Source organism: Siniperca chuatsi, linkage group LG20 (genome assembly GCF_020085105.1).
Source record: "Siniperca chuatsi isolate FFG_IHB_CAS linkage group LG20, ASM2008510v1, whole genome shotgun sequence".
Lineage (NCBI taxonomy): Eukaryota > Metazoa > Chordata > Actinopteri > Centrarchiformes > Sinipercidae > Siniperca > Siniperca chuatsi.
In genome coordinates this window covers 21048923-21067837 of record NC_058061.1, presented here as the reverse complement: position 1 = coordinate 21067837, position 18915 = coordinate 21048923, and the positions used below count along the sequence as shown (strand labels likewise).

Sequence of the window (18915 nt, the reverse complement as noted above, 5' to 3'; positions counted from 1 at the left end):
TAGCTAGCTACGGCTGATAGAATGTGCTAGCGACAGGTGCCATTTGAGCTGGTAAAATAGATTGTCCCCGACTAAATTTAATGTAAATCTAAACATACTTGGCAAAACATTTATTTATGTTCGAGTCACTTGAGAGTACATGCTTGTGTGTCCACACCAGCATTGTGGTTATCAGCAGTCAACAGTTGAAGTGGTTCATAGTAAAGCTTGATTTCTGCTTGGATGGTTGACAGCTGTCTCTTGACAAAAAAAAAAAATCATTCAATTTTTACTGAAAAAGTTGTCACCACCCGTCATGTAAAACCATCACATTCTGTAATGTTGCACACAATGTCAAGAACTCGACTGATCGAATGGTTTGTTGCCATGATTGTATTTCTTTAAACAAGGTTGGCAGAACAACTAAAATAATATCTTAACTTATATGATCCATCTACATAATACTGTATGCCCATCAGTGAACTAGACACCTTTCTCGTGGCAGATTTTGTGAAACACAGACGTAACTAACACCATAACAATAAAGGCTACAATCCATTCAGGTGTTTCACTGATAGGGCCCTGGTGGGCTGAATCCCTGGCATGATTTACTGGAACATCTCAATGGAACGGAGCCATCGATAATGTTATTAGCTGCAGCTGTGTTTTTCCTGCTGTGACAAGTCAAAAGGTGAGAGAGTGAGAGAGATCTATAACAGCCAGAACAAAGTAACTGTGTGAGAACTCAGCTGGATTTACTGTCTTTCTATAAATGTCATCAACAGAAAACTGAGATGCAACACCATCTTTTGTAGAGAAACACTATTTTGAGTATTGAGCAACCAAACATAAATCAAGTTTAGGGCTCCAGGATTAAATGAAATCATGACGCCTAGAGTCTTCAATTCTTCCACAATCAGCAAAACACTACTGTCATATGACAGTTTCTACTCCTGGACGTTATGCCAACTTATGTAATCAGACATGAATTAATAATGAGGTGATGGACAACAAGACTATAAGTATGATCACATTACACTTCAGTCCTCCAAAAATTCACTCTGTCTCTCATTCACTTCAATTGAAGTTTGTACAACTGATGCATTCAAGCATGCGTTTCCTTTTCAGAGTTCACCCTGAAAATTCCCACAGTCGGCCAATAGAAGCACTGATCGACCGTGTCGCCTCGGTGTGGAGAAGACTTCAAACTGCGGCATTGTTCTCGTACACGGTTTACAGATTGTGATCGCTCTGTTCAGTATCTACTTATAACCCCCAGCAGAACTGTGACATCACATCCTTTTTCAGGGAGACAGTTTATTGCAAAGAAAACCAAACTGTAAGATGGATAAACGTTGAGGTCGAAAGATTGTTTTTTATCCTTAGCAGTCGTGGTGAAGTACATATATTTGCTAGCATGTTCACAGTAACAAGGTTAAAATGCTGGTGTTTAGCAGGTAATTTTGCTTAGCATGTTAGCATGCTAACAATTGCTAACTGACACTAAACACAAAGTACATCTGAGGCTGATGGGAATGTCATAGTCATAGTTTTGAAGGTATTTGGTCATAAACCGAAGTATTGAACAAACTGACACTTTGACCTGATGATGGCGTGAGATTATAAGTCCGGGGATCACCAATGTTCTTAGTATACATTGTCTGGGAACCATCATACACAATTTCATGGCAATCCATTCAATTGTTGTCAAGATATTTCAGTCTGGACAAAAGTGGTGGACCTACTGACCAAACAACATTGCAATCACTAGAGCCATGTTGCTAGTGTGGCTTAAACTTGACTTTTTATCCCCCAGAAAACGTGTGACAAAGCTTGAAATTAAAGCTGTAACGATAAGTTGATTAATCGATTGACAGAAAAATAAGGCAAGTATTTTGACAACTGATCAATCGTCAAGTCATTTTTCAAGCAAAATTGCCAAAAATTGCCTGGTTCCAGCTTCTCAAAAGTGTGGATTTTCTGCTTTTCTTTTTCTTATGTGATAAAAAAAACTGATCTGGCTTTGGAGTGTTGGTCAGGCGAAACAAGACATCTGAATGTGATGCGCATTTTTCACAATTTTCAGACATTTTAAAGACCAGAACGATTAATCAAGGAAATAACTGGCAGATTAAGTGATAATGAAAATAGTTGTTGAAATCTAGGTAAAATGCTGCCAGGGTCACATTATTAATGTCTGAAATGTATGTTTACATGATACAATACACAAACTTGTACATTGTATTTCCTGTATGGCTGTAGAGTTTTTTCTCTGCCATAAGTCCCTTAATCACATTTGTCCAGAAGGGAAAAAGCTGCACTTTTTGTATTGCACGACTGTGTAACACCTAGTATGTAACTATACTAGGGTGTAAAAGTCATTCTTTTTAAAATATGTCTAGCTGCAATAATGAATTGCTGGAGTACCCCATTAACAAGCAGCTTCCCCCTGAATCACTAAACTCATAGTGGAGTTAATGCTGAAACACACTAAACATGCCGTCTGTGCCATGTTTTTGTTTAATGCCGACACCAACACTACACACCAGCGCGCTTCCATGTTAGAGAAAAGAAACAAAGAACTACACGTCTGAAGAAGACGTTCAGAGTCGATGCTGTAAAAGCAGAAAGAAGAGCTGCTGACTGCAGCTACCCACAGCTGCTCCTAGTCACAGCATCAGAAGGAAGCAGGAGATGTTTATCAGTTTGGATGTAGGCGGTGTGTTTTAACCATCTCCTGACAGGCATGGAGCTGTGAAGTGACTGCTCCAATCACGGAGCAGAGTCCAGCAGCTCTGTTGAAAGGCAGGAATGTATCTCACCACTCTTCTGAAAACTACAGCTGAGCTCCCTGCATATCTTTTTAGGAAACCTATCTGCTGCCATATGCCAATCAACACTACAGGTTGTCATTCCAACCAAATATTATCCAATTATAATTACTGAGTTGCTCCTTTCTGTTTAAGTGGTTTAAAGGAAAAACTCCACCCTCAAAAACTCTTGCAGTGTCACTGTATGTTACTTTTGTGGCTTTTCCTGGTCATCTTCCATGGAGCTGTTGTGTCCAATAAACAGTATCCTCAAAGCTTAACTCTAAGCGCTCCTGATGATTTGCACTGATTAATCTTGAAAGCCAGCTGCAGGTTGAGGAAGATTTCATGAAGGTATGTGTATTGGATGTGATGTGCGTAACTGCGCAGCTCTTTGAAAATGTACACCACATCTCTCAAAAAAAGGCTACAGATGGAAGGCACATACCAGTCCTGATGCCTGGTAGATGACTATCAACCAAAAAGGGAAGGACTTTGTGTGTACTACAAACAGTTTCAACTAACAATGAGTCCTACTAACAAGCACCATCACAGAAATCCCCACAAAAAGTAGTTTTTGTGGGCACGAAAGGGCCTGACCTGCAGCTCTTTGCTCTTCCTCTGCAGTCCAATGTTGAGTGCCTCTTCTGCTTCTAGCTTGGAGCTGGTACTGCTGATCTCCAGGTCCTTCCTTCAGGGAGAAACAGATATTAAACACTACGTTCATTGAACCACTGGAAAAAACAAATGCAGTCAGTTCACAACTGGAATGTTATCAGTCACCTAAAAGACAATTTCAACTAGCCCGATATTTAATCCAACTTAAAGACCAACTAATTTTAACTGAATACAGACTTTTAAGTTGGATTTGTACTTGACACAAGGAAGATTCAGTTCAGTACCAGATTTCTCAGATTTTACGTACTATACGTAATCAGGGCATATTGTGCTTTAATTCTATTCCCACAGTAATTGTGTTTACATTATTTCATTTACTGATAAAGAGGGTTGGTGGGCTATGACGTACTTATAGAAGTGGAGTTACACTCAGATCATTTTGCCTTGTCTCATTACAGAAACGGAGAATGCTGCTGTGCCACCGCTGTGTTCACGTTGTTACGCGACAGGACTAATACGGAAATAGCCACAATGCTTGAACTATATGTGATATTAAGCAAACGCAAGAGGTGGCGGTGTCACCACTGGAGAACAGCAAGGTGTGTTCCCACTTAGCTCACTTATCTCAGGCTGCATCAGTGATGGAATACAATAAAGCAAGACTTGAAAGACAATTTCATGTATGCCGTTTTTTCTCTCTTCTTTAATTCTGTGTAATGCACAGCATTTGCCTGTGTTCCCTGTGTCCCTGTATGAGTGTCATCAGTAACCAGTTGCTTCATCCCATGTACTGTATATTACAATGAATGATGTATTCATTGTATGTGTTATTTCCTTAATGTACTGTATATGCTTTGGCAGCATGTTCTTTGATCACAACACCATGCCAATAAAGCTTTGTTGAGTTTAGAGCTGAGTGAAACGGAGTGACAGATTTCATATGGGCTGTTTGGAAAACACAGCACCTTAGTAACAAGGTGACTGACTCACTTTATTAATGTTCACAGTGAAAGAGGGTCATGCAATTATTGATGCCAAAGAGAACAAGTTTTAACTTCATGATGGCAATCTGCTCAGTGATCAGTGTGTTCAGTATGTGTGTGTGTGTGTTTTCTGACAGTTGGTTCTTGTCTTCACTTAATTGTTGCTGCAAGGTAAAGTATAGTGAATGATTCCATTCGCTCTCATATTACTGAGGGCAGATAGCAACATGTTGGGATGTTAGTGAATGCCTTGGGGGGGGGCTCACAGTCCAAGCTCTTCTGCCCCAGGACAGGAGCATCATTATCAGCCCATCAGTTTGTTTCTTTCCTGGAGTTAATAGATATGATCACAGCAGTTCTCATTTCAATGGAACATCGATAGATGGCTGTGGATTAGACCTGTTGTCACATGCATGAGTTCTAGTACTACAGGCAGGAGTAAAGTGTAGAGCAAATCTCATGAAAATCATTTTGCTGTGTTTCTTTTTCTTTCTTTATGTTTTGGAGGTTGATATAAATGTATATGAGGTAACTTTAAATTATGTTTTTCCTTATTTTCTGTAATATATATAATGTTACAATGTCAGATGTTCATACTAAAAGGGTCGAACTTCCGTTTGATTGTTTCCCTGAGCTAACTAACGTTGGCTTAACTAGCTTATTTAATGATGTCGTGGAAGCACTTCCAAAAATAAAATAAAAATCGAAATGGCAGGTCGGTGGGAGGATGACATGAAGAAATGGCCTCATATAACATATGAGACAGAGAGAGAGAGCGCCCTGTATCAAAATACTGGTAGCCTACATTAGAAAGGATGAAAGCCTAAGGTTACTGTTGTTATTTTAACTGTTATTTGCAAGGTGTGAACACTTTTATTTTGCAGCCAGCAAAGTAACCAAATCAAGCATACCCAACAGGTGCAGGAAGAAGACAAAATATTGTTTGTCAGTTAAAGTGCGGTCTTCGTTTGAAGAACAAAATTAGCAGATAAGTGAGCAACTTCACATGACAACATCCACAACTTGGATTATTTTTTCTGAAAAAAATGTTTTGATTATTTTGATCGGTGGACCCTTACGGACTAAAGGAATATAAATAATCAAGGGATGGACATGTAATCAGACTTTATGACCACTTCAAAAGGTAACGTTAGGGAATCACCACTTTTTTTCGTCTCTCTTGCTCCATGCTCCACATCTGAATGAATTATACTTTGGTGCTCATGGTTTCTGTAAAATAAACTGAATGAACGATGTGTAACGTTAGCATGTCCATATTGACAAAGCTGGCGACCGGGTGGGCTTTAAGAGACTTTATAAATCTAAAGGACTTCTATAAAAACCAGACCCAGTGTCTGATTGAGACCTGCGTTATTTGACAAAATGTGTAGCCACACACAACCAGTAAAATGACTCTGTGTTTAAATTAAAAAGTTTTACTGTACTAACAAGAGTGAGCATTAGCTAGCATGCTAATCTCTTGACAAGACGTCGCCTTGGAGCTGTCATTGGGGCGTCAGTAAGTAAGCCTAGCCACACTCCTGCTCCAAGTAAACCTTTTATTTGTACCAGTTATTATGGCAACCCTTAACTGCACAAAACATTCAGGTTTTCCTCGAAGCCATAGTGGTCCAAAGAGTTGTTGTTGTTAGCTAGCCAATGACCAGAAGTGCCTGACCGGAAGTCTCACACAAAAAAACATCAACTGGCTGTGTCCGTATTTCCATTGAAAATAAGGTGAATACGGTTATATGCTCATGATGTGCTACAGGCACAGCAGGCCTATGAACCTACAGGGACACACCCATCCACCCACTCAGTCTGTCTCAGTATTCGACCGCTCTGCTCATAGCGCTTCTCCTGCGCTGGTACAGCGTGGTAAATTGAAGTGTGGAGATAGGTCTGGCTATGCAAGACTACTCTGCTCAGGATTACTCTTCAAGTTTTTGGAGGTTGTTCAGTATGTCTCGCAGAAAGTGCTTTTTTGGTTGTGAAGGGAAAGTTAGTAAGTTTCTTGATGGACAGATGGCTTTGTTGCTAAAGTAACCGCTAACTACTGCTAACGGTAGCTGCCGTTGGCTAGTTAGCTCAGTTAGCCGTGTAGCTAACTGGGCAGAGTCAGCTAAGCTAATGGGGCTGCTAGCTGAAACTGAGCTAACTAGCTAACGGCAGCTAATGTTACAGTTAGCAGCAGTTAGTGGTTACTTTAAAGCTATCTGTCCGTCTAGAAACTACATAAAATATGATCCAGTTTCACCAAAATCAGTGAATAAAGTTATAAAAGTTTTGTTTTTGAACAGTAATCAGTGAGACCCTGAGCAGATCTGCCAGGTCGAGCAAATCTGGAACATACACGGGCCCCCGGAAACACTCTGCACCGTCGGCGTTTACTGTTTTTCCAACCTAATTCTTTCCTCATTTGTGGTCTGAAAAATATCAATTCATCAAATTCAGTGCCCCGTATCGCTATTTTGCAAGGTAAGTTAAAGCTGTCATATTCCGTCGAGCACACCGGTAAGAGAATGAGGTAGTGTAGGCTCACAGCACTGGGTGTATAAAGAGAATTTATAGGTTACAGCGACTCACAAGCCCCTCTGAAGGCTTCCGGGAAGTTGGCCAATCAGAAGGAAGTGGGGTTTTAGGGAGGGGGGCCTAAAGGAGACAGGAGCTAAAACGGCATGAAGGGTCAGTTAAAAAATTCTGCTAAAAAATCTTAATTTACCTTATATAAATAAGGATTGTTTTGAACTGTGAATCATGCAAAGCTCCTCTAGTGGAATCCCAGAATAAAAATATAGAGCTGGAAATGAGCATAATAGGTTAGGGTTAGGGTTATAATAGAATAATGATAGTCTGAAAAAAAGAAATCCTGTAATGTGGCTCAGTAAACTACACAGCATGCTCATGTTTACAAAACAAATATGTTATCATTTGATAGGAATAAAAATTAAAGAGAAAAGGGAGGAAAACATAACTAAAAGTCTACAGCCATGCTAGCAGCTCTGTGAGGCTGTACTTGGGCACAACTGTGCCTTGAGCTAAATGCTAACATCAGCATACTAACATGCTTACAGTAAAATGACAATGCTAACATGCTGATGTTTGGCAGCTTAAATGTTTACCATTTCCACCATCTTAGTTTAGTGTGTTAGCATGCTAACATTTGCTAATTAGCACTAAACACATAGTGCAACGCATAGCGCAATGGAATGTTTTACAGGTATTGTGACCTGATGATGGTGCTAGGTGAAAAGTTACGGAATCACCAACATGATTACAATTCGTCCTGAAGAGGACATGGATGTCTGTATCAAAATTCATGGCAACCATCAAATAGTTGTAGATATTTCACTAAAACCAAAAAATGTCACTCTCATGGTGGCACAACACGAGAAGTCAGAGGTTCAACAGAGTCATTAGGATTCATCGTCTGGGAACCATCAATGTCTGCACAAAATTTATTCCAATCCATGAAGCAGATGTTGAGATATTTCACTGAATAAGCGAAAACCCGCTGGTGGCGCTAGATGAAAAGTCAGGGGGTCAGCAAAGTCATTAGGACTTATCCTCTGGGAGCCACAGACGCCTGTACAAAATTCCATGGGAATCCATCCAATAGTTAAGCTATGTGGTCAGGCACCATCTTATCTTACAGAGCTCATAGTAACCTACTACCCCACTAGAACACTGCGCTCCCAGAATGCAGGGTTACTTGTGGTTCCTAGAGTTTCCAAAAGTAGAATGGGAGCCTCTCTCCTCTCTCCTCCTCTCCCTCTCCATCTGTATGTATTCATATCTCATTAATGTATGTTACTAACTCTACATCTTCATCATCTTCATCAAGTCACTTACTGCCCCCATGTTCCTGCTCAACACCTACTACAATTATTATTATTAGTCTTATTATTATTATTATTATTATTATTATCATTATTATCATTATTATTATTATTTTATAAATATTAATATTATTACCACTACCATTACTATTATTTTAAATCTCTATGTGGAATTTGCATTGTGCTACTGCATGTTCTCTTACATCTTGCTTTCTCTCTCCTTCTCACTCTCTCTCTCTCTCAACTGAACCGGTCGAGAGAGAGAGATAATATTTCAGTCGGGACCAAAGTGGTGGACCGACTGAAAGACTGAAATTGCCATCCCCATACCACCTGCTAAAAATAGATTCAACATTGACCAACACCAGAATTTAATTTCGGCTTCAGAGCAAATTATTGCTGTGTAGGCCCAAATAGTAGTTCGGCTGGATGTTATGCTCCTCTCTTTTACTGCCCCATTTTGTTATGCAAGCTGATAACGACACTTGGATTTTGTCACATACTGTAAAATCTATGATATTAGTGTGCGTGTCTTTGACCTTTTGATGAGGTCTTCCAGTCCACTCCTATTCTTCTCCATCTCTCCCAGACTCTCCTGTGTGGATCTGCTATCACCCTCCAGCTTCCTCCTGCTCTTCTCCAGCTCGCCGCGCTGACGCCGTTCCTGCTCCAGCCGGTACTCCAACTGAACAGAAACAATGTAACAGGAAGGACAAGACGTAAAATACAATGATCACGATGTAATCGAGCTGTGAAAGGTATAGTTGAAAGTAGGGTTCAGCTGTGTTTCTGAAGGCTAAAACTGGTACCAATATTTTATTAACTATAATTGCCAATGGCTAAAGATTTTGTGCCTGTAATCAGTATCTTTTATATTGACCATTTATTACATTTGACAATTTTTATACACAAAATTACATGTATTCAATGTTTCCTCAGATTTGCCAAGGCCTATTGGCTAACAGGGTTACAATTAAGTCAAATAACCTTAAGTTTCCATTCCTCATATTACTGTCAAATAGTTGGTTCATGACCTTAATATTACTACAGTATTTAATGTGTGGAGCATGTGTGCTTATGTTGGATGTTAGACCTAGTAATCTTATACTGACCTTTAATTAAAAATGCTTATTGTAGAATAAATAAATACAGAAACACTACACTAACGGTTTAAGAACTTTTTTATAGTTACTGTTTCCAACAGTTTTTTTCCTTGTCTCCTACTCTTAGATCAAATGTGTTGTTTTTAATATGCTACAGTATATAAATAAAGTTACATTACAAACATTTTCATGAATCTTCAAATTCTAATTCATGGCTTTAAAGCTGCGCTAATCAACATTTTTGTTTTAACAATGAATCAAATGACTAGATGTATGTGAATTGGGTCGCTAGTTAGGACAAACCGATGAAGAATTATCATTCAGCCCTGCAGTCCCTCTCAGTTCTATGGAGTGTTTTATCGTCTTTCAGCTTGGTTTTTGGTTTTACAGCCCACAACGTTTTTGTTCACTCCCACCACTCTCAGCATTGTTTCCAGCCGCAGCAGGCAGCAGAAAAGCTCTGATAAACCAACTGAATGCTACCTGTCCAGCACCACATGGCAGACAGACAAAGTTAGCAGCTAGCTGGTGAACATAGTGGAGCATTTAGCAGCTAAAGAGGCAGATATTTTTTTCAGGAGTTGATGGAGAGCAAAACCCAGGCTAAAAGAGTAAATATGAGCCTACATTCGTATTGTGGCCAAAATGAAGTGTCTGCTGACAAACATGTTTGCTATATCACCTTAAAAGGTGATGTCAGTGTTGTGCTTACAGCCTGTTCCCGCTGCCCCCAAGTGGCCAAAAAAATCAGTTAAACCCCCGGGGCCGCCGAACGCGGCGGCGCGTTTACTCGATGTTTCTAGTAATATCTCCGTGATAATACAGTACAGAAATATGGTTCAGATATTGTCAGAATCTGTAGACTCTCCGCTTCCGAGGCCTTATTCTTGCGAGACCGTATGTGACATTATGGGACACATGGACATTATGTAAATATTGTAATTTTTTGTTTTTTCTGTGTTTTTTATACATGGTAAACATTTGGTTTGAAAAAAAAACTTTTTGAAAAAGTGAAAAACAGAAACATGCACATTATTTAAATATTGTAAATTGCATTTGTCTACTATTTTATTCATATATTCCACTACTTTTGTGAACCTAAGACTTTGGTAAACCCATTTCAAGCACCAAAACAATTTGTCCACGTGAGTAATGGCATGTTTTCACAAGAGATTTGAAGAATTTCAAAAACTGGACTTCAACTTTTCATCTTTTGGGCCAAATGATCTCTTTACACAATGCTCGAGGACAAGTGGTGCCTCATTAAACAGAAAGCTGAGGTTTTTCTGCACATTTTGATATAAAACAAATGGGTATCATGTTATGCAAGTGCCTTTAAAAAGGTGAATTTAAGAAGCTATGTTTAATGCAGGTTATAGTTGAATTAAAGCTGACTATGTAACCTTAAAAGAAGATATCGCTCTTCCTCTTACATATGAAATAATCAATTTAATAAACTCAGTTACGGTCTTTTCACACGGGGAGCGACACTCCACCTGCATACTCGCCTGCATACCGCGGGGTAGCAATGCGCTGCTCATGTGAATAGACAGGAAGACAAGAGCTCTGCGAGTAAACGCCAGGCGCTCTATGCATGGTAACCCGGGAAACGGCTTCTGTGCACTACTGTATCCCTGCCGGTACAACTGTTTTTTCTTTATAGCCTAGCTTGAGTTAAAACTATACGTAGCGTGACCTGATACATTCAGTCTTGATAGGTGTGCCACTAGATGTCACGATAGATGATTGACAGGTGCTCTCCTTCCCTGAAACACAACAGGAAACACTTCCTGGCTACAGCTGATTGGACGAATGCTTTCACTCGTGGGCTGTCTGCTCCCGGATTTCAAACTAGACCAGCATGGCGGCTCATTTGGAAACCTTCTCTTATATTACGAAAATAGTTCACCGAAAAGTGCTTCTGAAAACATTTGAAGCAAGAAATAAGCCATGCAGTTGTCTTCATTTTAGATCTACAGTGGTTAGTTTAAAAGTTTTTCTGGAGATTTCCAGAGGCGGCGATTCATGCTGGATGCCCCTGATTTGCATAAAGTAGCCTAGATTCAACTTTATGCAAATGAGGAACAGCCAACGTGATGGCCCATCTCTCGAAATGCAATGCAACGCTACCCAAATGCAATTGCAGGGCTTTCTGCATAGACAATGAATGGAAAGCGTGGAAATCACGGATCCTGTGGACACGTACCATCAGATTTCCCGCGCCTCCCTACCTGCCCGCTCGCCTCTCATTGAGAATGAATTACTAGGCACGTCAATCGCTCCCCATCTGAAAAGACCTTGATCTGATATGAACAGTGGCTAATGTTAGCTAACTTTAGCAAACAAAGACAAACATTTCAATTGTATTATCACCACAGTAAACACACCACAAGTTCAGTTAAATCTGCATTAATAGATTTATTTGCCGCTTAGGAGCAGCACAACAAGCTGAAAACACAACGCTGACATACAGTATCATCACTTTATAAAGTTAACATGATCAACATGCTAACTGTTGCCTTACACATCCAGCTAACCTGGAGCAACAATAGCATTCATTTGGACTCGTGTTTCTGGTCACCTGATGAATGTAAGTCTAATTTAACTGCTAAATGATTTTCACCAGCTAGTCGCTAACTGTGTCTGTCTGCCGTTTGGTGCTGCTGTCTGGCAGGTAGTGTACAGTGGGTTTATCAAAGCGACTGTCGCTCAAAACAGCTGCTGTGGCTGGAAACGGAGTTGATGAGAGCAGTTTGACTGAACCAAAACAGTAAAGTTACGGGCTGTAAAACTGAAACAACACAGAACTGCAGGGAACTGCAGATTTGGGTGATAATTGTCTGTGGGTGGGTCATAGGAGCCCCCTTTCACATTACACGTATACTATCGTAGAAAAGGTTTCAGTCGTAGTCATCTGGACACTGTTTTCAGAATCAAGACGTTTCGGCTCCCATCCGGAAGTCATTCTCAATTGACACGTATACTGTTACTGTATATCTGTTGTCAACATAAAGATATTAATTAGTGCAGCTTTAAGTTGAGTTAAATTAAGCTGAGCTGAGTTTAGTGGCATAATGCCATTATTAGATACTATATTTAAGGTAAAAATAGAAAAAGACATACTGTATATATTATGAATCATACAGTAAATATATGAACTTACGTCTTCAGCTTGCATCTGTAGCTTGGTTTTCTCTTTGGTCAGCAGGTTCACCTTCTCCTCTTCGCTCTGCAGGTCCTCAATGGCCTGCTGTTGGGGTGGAACAAGATTTCTGAGCCTGGGCTGCACATGTGTCCCTATATCACTGATCCTCCATAGCACTGCCTCACATCCATCTGTCTGCCACATTGGTGCTTAGAAAGATAGGAGTTGTTTGGTTGCTCAGAAAATGTCAGAAGTCATCTCCAGTTTGATCTGATGAATCAGAGATTTTCTCTCGTTCTTTCCATCAACTGGGAACAATAGTGTTGGAACATCAAACTCGCTGACTCTGTGCCTAAACTCACTGAAACAGCAAGTCGATTCATCTTGTGTTTTTTTCCCCACAAGCTTCTCTTTGTATTCCAGACTAAATCCATAATCTAACACATGTTCAACAAGCAGTAGGAAGATAATGAGGTATGATGCTAAATTGCTCTCACAGATTACACAATAAAGCAGACTGCTACTGTTGGTCAAAGCATCTGGGCAAAATTAGTGAACAGGGCCCCTTATAGCTGACATAGATTGTTCAGGATTAAGATTTCCTTAGATTTCAAAGCATCTGCTCTTCTTTTCAAAGTAGAGAGTTCTGTGTGTCTGATGGGGTGCACATTTATCATGAGTGCCACTTTTGGCAGGTCCACAGGCCATATGGTTCTATTTTCCTAAAGTTATGTTTCATTCTTAGTCAAGCAGCAAGTGAGGTATCTCCCTCTACTCAGATAAATGGGACAAGGCTATCGATTACACGAATAAACAATCACAAATAAAGCCAAAAAGCATGACATGCTGTGTAAGTATTGGTGTCGTTTACATAGTTTACACTGAGCATGACATAAATCTTAATCAAAGCTGACTATGTGGTATACATTACAGTAGTAGATTGTCAAAGTTCATTCTTGACTTACAGTAAAAAACAAAAAAACAAAAACTAAAATACTACTACTTACTAGCTGTTTCCAGAACTTTCAACCGCATCTCATGATCTTCATCAGCGGATAGAGTTTGCACTGTTGTCACGGATATCTACATTAAGTATGGAACTCCGAAGTTACATACTTAAGTCACATGATGAAAACTGAGCTATTTCCATGACAACTGAGAAAATCTATCTGCTGAGGGGATGTGGTTGAAAGCACTGGAAAAAGCTAGTAAATAGACCTTGAGTTACGTTTGTTTTTTTAAAACGTAATAATACTTTTGAACCGATGTAAGGTTTTAGGTTATTTGAAGAAAAGATGAGTGTGAATATAATTGCAGTGTGTTTATGATAGTGGCTGTGTGTCCCTTCATGATCATAAATAACATATAGCAGATTACCTACGCTTTATTTAAAGGGAAACTCAATTTTAAAAATAATCGTCATTTGAAGTTTATGGAACTGTCATCACTCAAAACAGCTAATGTAACCAGCTATCATTTCTGTAACTTTTTGACACAAAATAACCTTTTTTTTGTGCATGTTTTAATATCTCTAATATCTAATATCTCTAATATGTTACCTACTGTGCAAAAATACGAGTTTGAATTAATGGAATTAAAGATACCTTGTGGAGTTGCTGTCCACTAGCAGCACTATAAAGCCATGTTTAAAGCCAACAGATTTTTTTTTGTATTGCACACGCACATGTGCGAGAATGTGCAAAAAAAATGAAAATGTTTTTAAAATCTGCTTTGCGGATGTTTTACGAGAATTTAAATGCATTAAACGGATTTGTTAGAGCTCAAGTTTACATACAGTGTGTTTTGGTGAGAAACAGTGAACATAAACATAACTTCACAGGACACCTCTAATTCCATATATCACCTGGCCCTCTCAGTCTGCAAAAAACTGTTGTATAATGTCTTCTGTGGCTTTGGAGGAGCTTTGTGAAGTCTGGGAAAATAACCCTCGTAGCCTGGTAACCTAAGGGTTAAAGCGCCAACCATGAACCACAACGTCCCCAGTTTGAGTCCAGCCCGGGACCTTTGTTGCATTTCGCTCCCCTCATCTCTCCAAAAAATATGAACTTATAAATAACCCTCGCTATGTCACCAGGATTATCTCATCCTGGGCTCGTAGACTTCAAAATTTCTGGTCTATATTACAAAACATAGGCCTGGAGTTTGAAAGTTTGCTGTTGCTTGCATTATGGGAAATGTAGGATCCATTGTTTTTATATCTTGATCCACACTAGAGGCTAAAAGTTAGGATATCTCTGCTGCTTCTTTTAATACTGTATCGCTGCACAGCAATATCCTACCCTTAACCTTAACAACACTCACTGTACTCTCACCTGGCTGAGCTCCACCAGATGTTCTTTCTCCTTCTGGAGCTTCTGCACCGCCTCCTCCTTCTGAAAAAGCTGTTCTGTCAGCCTCCTTATCTCACTGTCGGATGACTAGAAAGAGAGAGAGAGAAAGGTCATGAACAAAAATCCACTTCAAAGAATTTATAAGTTCTTTGACCTCATATCATATTAGATAATACATATTCTGAATCACCAAACCAATCACTAAAAAAGTATCATGCAAGTAACATTTCTCCCCATATACAAGATTTAGTTTGCGTCTACCTCTGCTAAAACCCTTCTTTCTGTGGTTATTAATGTTTTCCTCTTGGGCAAGCAGCCACGATGGCTTGTGAATACAGCGGTTTCAATGTGCAGGCTCTGACTTTGCAGCCGCACAGTAAAACAATTATCTCCTATCATGACAGAAACAGATGTCATTATTTTGCCTCTCTCTTATGGACATCAAAGCTTTATTTGCATGGCTTCTATTGAAGACATGAGGACTTAATGAGACAAGTGTGATAGTTTAAAATCTGTTAGAGCATTGGACTGGAAATGCGAGCTAGCAGACTGGGGCGAAAATATATGCTGGTGTCAATTTCTATGCATATTCTTCAAAAAGGGCAACAAGTATGTGTTTTGCAATACATTTCAGACAGACAGACAGACAGACAGATGAGTGAATTCCGCTTTAAACGTTTGCTTCTTTGGATCAAAGACATCATGTCCAGTCATAATGACTGTTATGACAGCATACCACAAATATTAGACATGGTCACGTCATTTTTTTCAAAGCCCTGTGTCAACTCTGCCATCAAACAGGTCTGGTCTTGTTGCATCCACTGTGATGGAGTCCTCTCACAGTTCTCGCTTACAGTATCTTTACCATCTGGGAGACCAATTAGCCAAGAAAACCTTCATATAGCCAGAGGATCAAGTTCTTAACATCGTGACCCAGTTCAAATTAATCAGTGTAAATTTGCTAAATCAACAGCACCCTGCGCCACTGAAAACTAAAGTACGGTACATTCACGTGGCATTCCCGAAGAAAGATAGCATCGTAATCCTTTACACCTCAGTGAAACAGATAAAGGGGTTTGGTGAGGGGCTGCAATGGAGATGTCAGAGCAGCCTTTGCTTGTTAGTGTCTACACAGCAGACACAGTGCTTCATCATGGCACAGAATAACTTGTCTCTTTCAAGAGTTCAAGCTGGAATCATCAAGCAGGAAGACATTTAACTGTGACATGAAATTTATGACACAGAAATAGATCAAATTGAGACAAACAATGGTTCCCTTTATAATATGTTAACTTTTTTTTAGTTCCCTTCATGGATGGGCCTACCTGAAACTTTCTGATAGATAATGTTGTATTTGTATCGTAGTATGTAAATAAAAATATTCATACAAACTTTTTTTAACCAAGAAACGATGTTGGCAATACCGTTTTTTCAGCCCTGAGTAGTGTCTGCAGGTATTCCTTTCAGGCTGCATACAGCCCATTGATTTAAGATAGATGGACGACATGACAGCTCCCCAAAAGTGAAGCCAAAACATCTCGATCGCCCCCCGGTGGCTGGCTGCAGTATAGGTCATAAACCCCGCCCCCTCCATGTTAGCGGATGGGACATCAGCCAAACTAAAAAGTCAAAGTACACGTCAAATAGATTTTTACCAAAGATGGTTTCTGTCATTTTAGGTAGTTCTCATCACGCTGATGTATGTTCAGGTGTTCATTTTTTTGATAAGTTTGGTTTTAATTAGTTATTTGATGCTACACTTGCTGGGTTGTTTCTGTGAACACATTGTTGGGTTGCTCATGCTGGGTCAAAGGGGTTGTAAGGGGTTCATTCGCAGTTGAACAGCTGGTTGGGTTACTTTGGCTCAGCTGAAATCTGCCGGATCACCAGGAAGCAATCGGCGCGACCCGGTAATTAAAACAGGTAATAAAGCAGTTTCACGTTAAAAATCAGTGGTTCTCGGCTCTTCGGGGGACACAGACGTCAGCTGGCGCTAATAAAAAACTGGTAGAATGCAAAGGAGCTTTTCTTTCTTTTTTTAGCAATATGGCCGTGTAAGAATTATTTCACAACTCGTGTAGTCAACTGAACAACCTGACAGTGTTTCCGCTAGCGATGTGCTCATGTGTTTTGTTTTTCCTCCCTCCCCAGGCTGCCTGTCTCCCCGCAGAATGTGGACCGTGTGCTGCCCCATTGTGTCCCCAGACCTGCCGAACTGTGAAGTCATTTCTGTTCCTTCACTTTTCTTCTTTTAAGAGCTTGATGACTACATCCAGTCCGATTTAAAATTTCTTGTCATTGACTTGAATCGTGTCTCTTCATTACCCACACAGGTAGGGCAGTCTGTGTGTAGCCTGAGAGGCAAAACAAAGGGTAAAATTAATTGTAACGCACTTGCAGCTCGACTCACTGCAGGTCATTAAGCTTATTGGTTTGAGTTCATGGTACTAACTTAAGGCACTCAGTGAAGGGGTCATGTCTCCCCCATCCCCAGTGGATTTTACGCCCTTGGTGACAGGAGGCCATTTATTGCGAACTGAACCTTGAAAAGCATGTTGCAGCTCACTCTCATGTCTGTACGCTAAATATGAAGCTACTGCCAGCAGCCAGCTAACTTAGTTTAGCACAAAGACCGGAAACAGATAGCTAGGCTCCGTCCAAAGGTTACAAAATCCTCCTACAAAATGTCACACTATTGAAAACTATACATGAAAACACATCGCCCAGGAAATAAACTACTACTATTTTGCGCCAAAACAATGACAACATGAGAAAATAATTGCTCAGTTGGAGCTGAGTGTGTAAATTAAATGCTAAACCAATAATAGTCTAGTTTTTTTTTTCTGAAATTCTATTTATCTAATTGTTGACTATCTAAATTCAAAATAAAGTGTTAACCTACTTTGATTTATTTCAAGTCTTCAAGTTTCACCTTAAAAACCATCATCTGGAGCAGGTACAGTAGAGGGAGAGAAACAGCAGCTTATATATACCAGGTGTGCCATCTGATTCCTTAGTTGCATTATACTGAAAAAACTGAATGCTTGAAACAGCAAATATGCTTCTGTCCTTTTTTGGTGTAACTCTACTTTTATACAGTGAAAATATCAAGATCAAGAGCTCCTTGCAACTTTACTATTATTTACTTTATGACGAAACACTCCATCGGTCAGTCTCCCTCTGTATAAAGGGCATCGTCAGTTCCAGGAGACATAATGTTCTACCTGTTTATCCTGCTCAGCCACAGTCAGGGCGCTCTCCAGTTCATCCAGGTCTCTTCTGAGGCTGCTGCAGTTGGCCTCCAGCCTGTCCCGGTGGAGGGCCAGCTGGGCTGAGCAGGCCTCCTCCTCCTCCAGACGGTCTGACAGGCCTGACAGCTGCCGCTCCAGCTCACGCCGGGCCTTCTCCAGCTGGACACAGTGCTGCTCAGACGCCTGGGCAGTCTCCTGCTCCTGGAGGTTAACAAACACAGAGAGAGTTAGATGTGGATCTACTTCTGTTGTGTTACATACAGTTATTACATACAGTAATAATCCGATTTTGGATAGGCTGGAATTCATTTTGTGCTGGACATATTAATTTTTCTTCATCCAGTTTTCCTGCTGTGTTGAATCTGTGGATCTGTGTATACCTGTTTGCAGGTATACTGGGTTTTTGTTAGATTTCTATCACTCCTAAGGTTAGAAAAAATTATTCCATCTTTGAACCCTTTTTTTTCAATTTTTGTCAAAAGGAAATTACTCATTAATTTGTAATATTTTGCTTGTATGCTTTTCAAAGCAACTCATAAAAAACTCATGATGCATTTCATTTAAATAAGCATTAGCATAATAATATCTCTGCTGCAACAGAAGTATACGATTGTTTCATTTTATCTTAACATGACTATAACCAACTGTAAATATATTGTAGTTTTGGTGGGGAGATTAACTAGTTAACAGAGTTAAAGGAAAGAGGCAAGAGTGAGGGCAAATGAGGTAGGAAAAAATGGAGAGAATTAGTAAAGGACTAAGGGATAAAACATATATGAAGGGATTATCTGAATAAAAGCGGCTGAAGCAAAGATAGACAGTTAGTTCATACAAAG

The 18915-nt window shown here is 39.9% G+C and overlaps 1 protein-coding gene across 4 annotated transcripts in view; it reads right to left on the bottom strand.

Annotated features, from left to right (window-relative positions):
- Positions 1–18915, bottom strand: part of LOC122867163 (myosin-16) — a 67529-nt gene that overhangs the window by 27241 nt on the left and 21373 nt on the right. For all 4 annotated transcript variants that reach the window (XM_044177567.1, XM_044177570.1, XM_044177569.1 and 1 more), the window contains 5 exons: positions 18053–18280; positions 14811–14915; positions 12496–12582; positions 8769–8914; positions 3390–3480 (listed from right to left, as the gene is read on the bottom strand). In XM_044177567.1, the coding sequence (XP_044033502.1) occupies positions 3390–3480; positions 8769–8914; positions 12496–12582; positions 14811–14915; positions 18053–18280 (657 nt within the window). The remainder of the gene's footprint in view (positions 1–3389; positions 3481–8768; positions 8915–12495; positions 12583–14810; positions 14916–18052; positions 18281–18915) is intronic.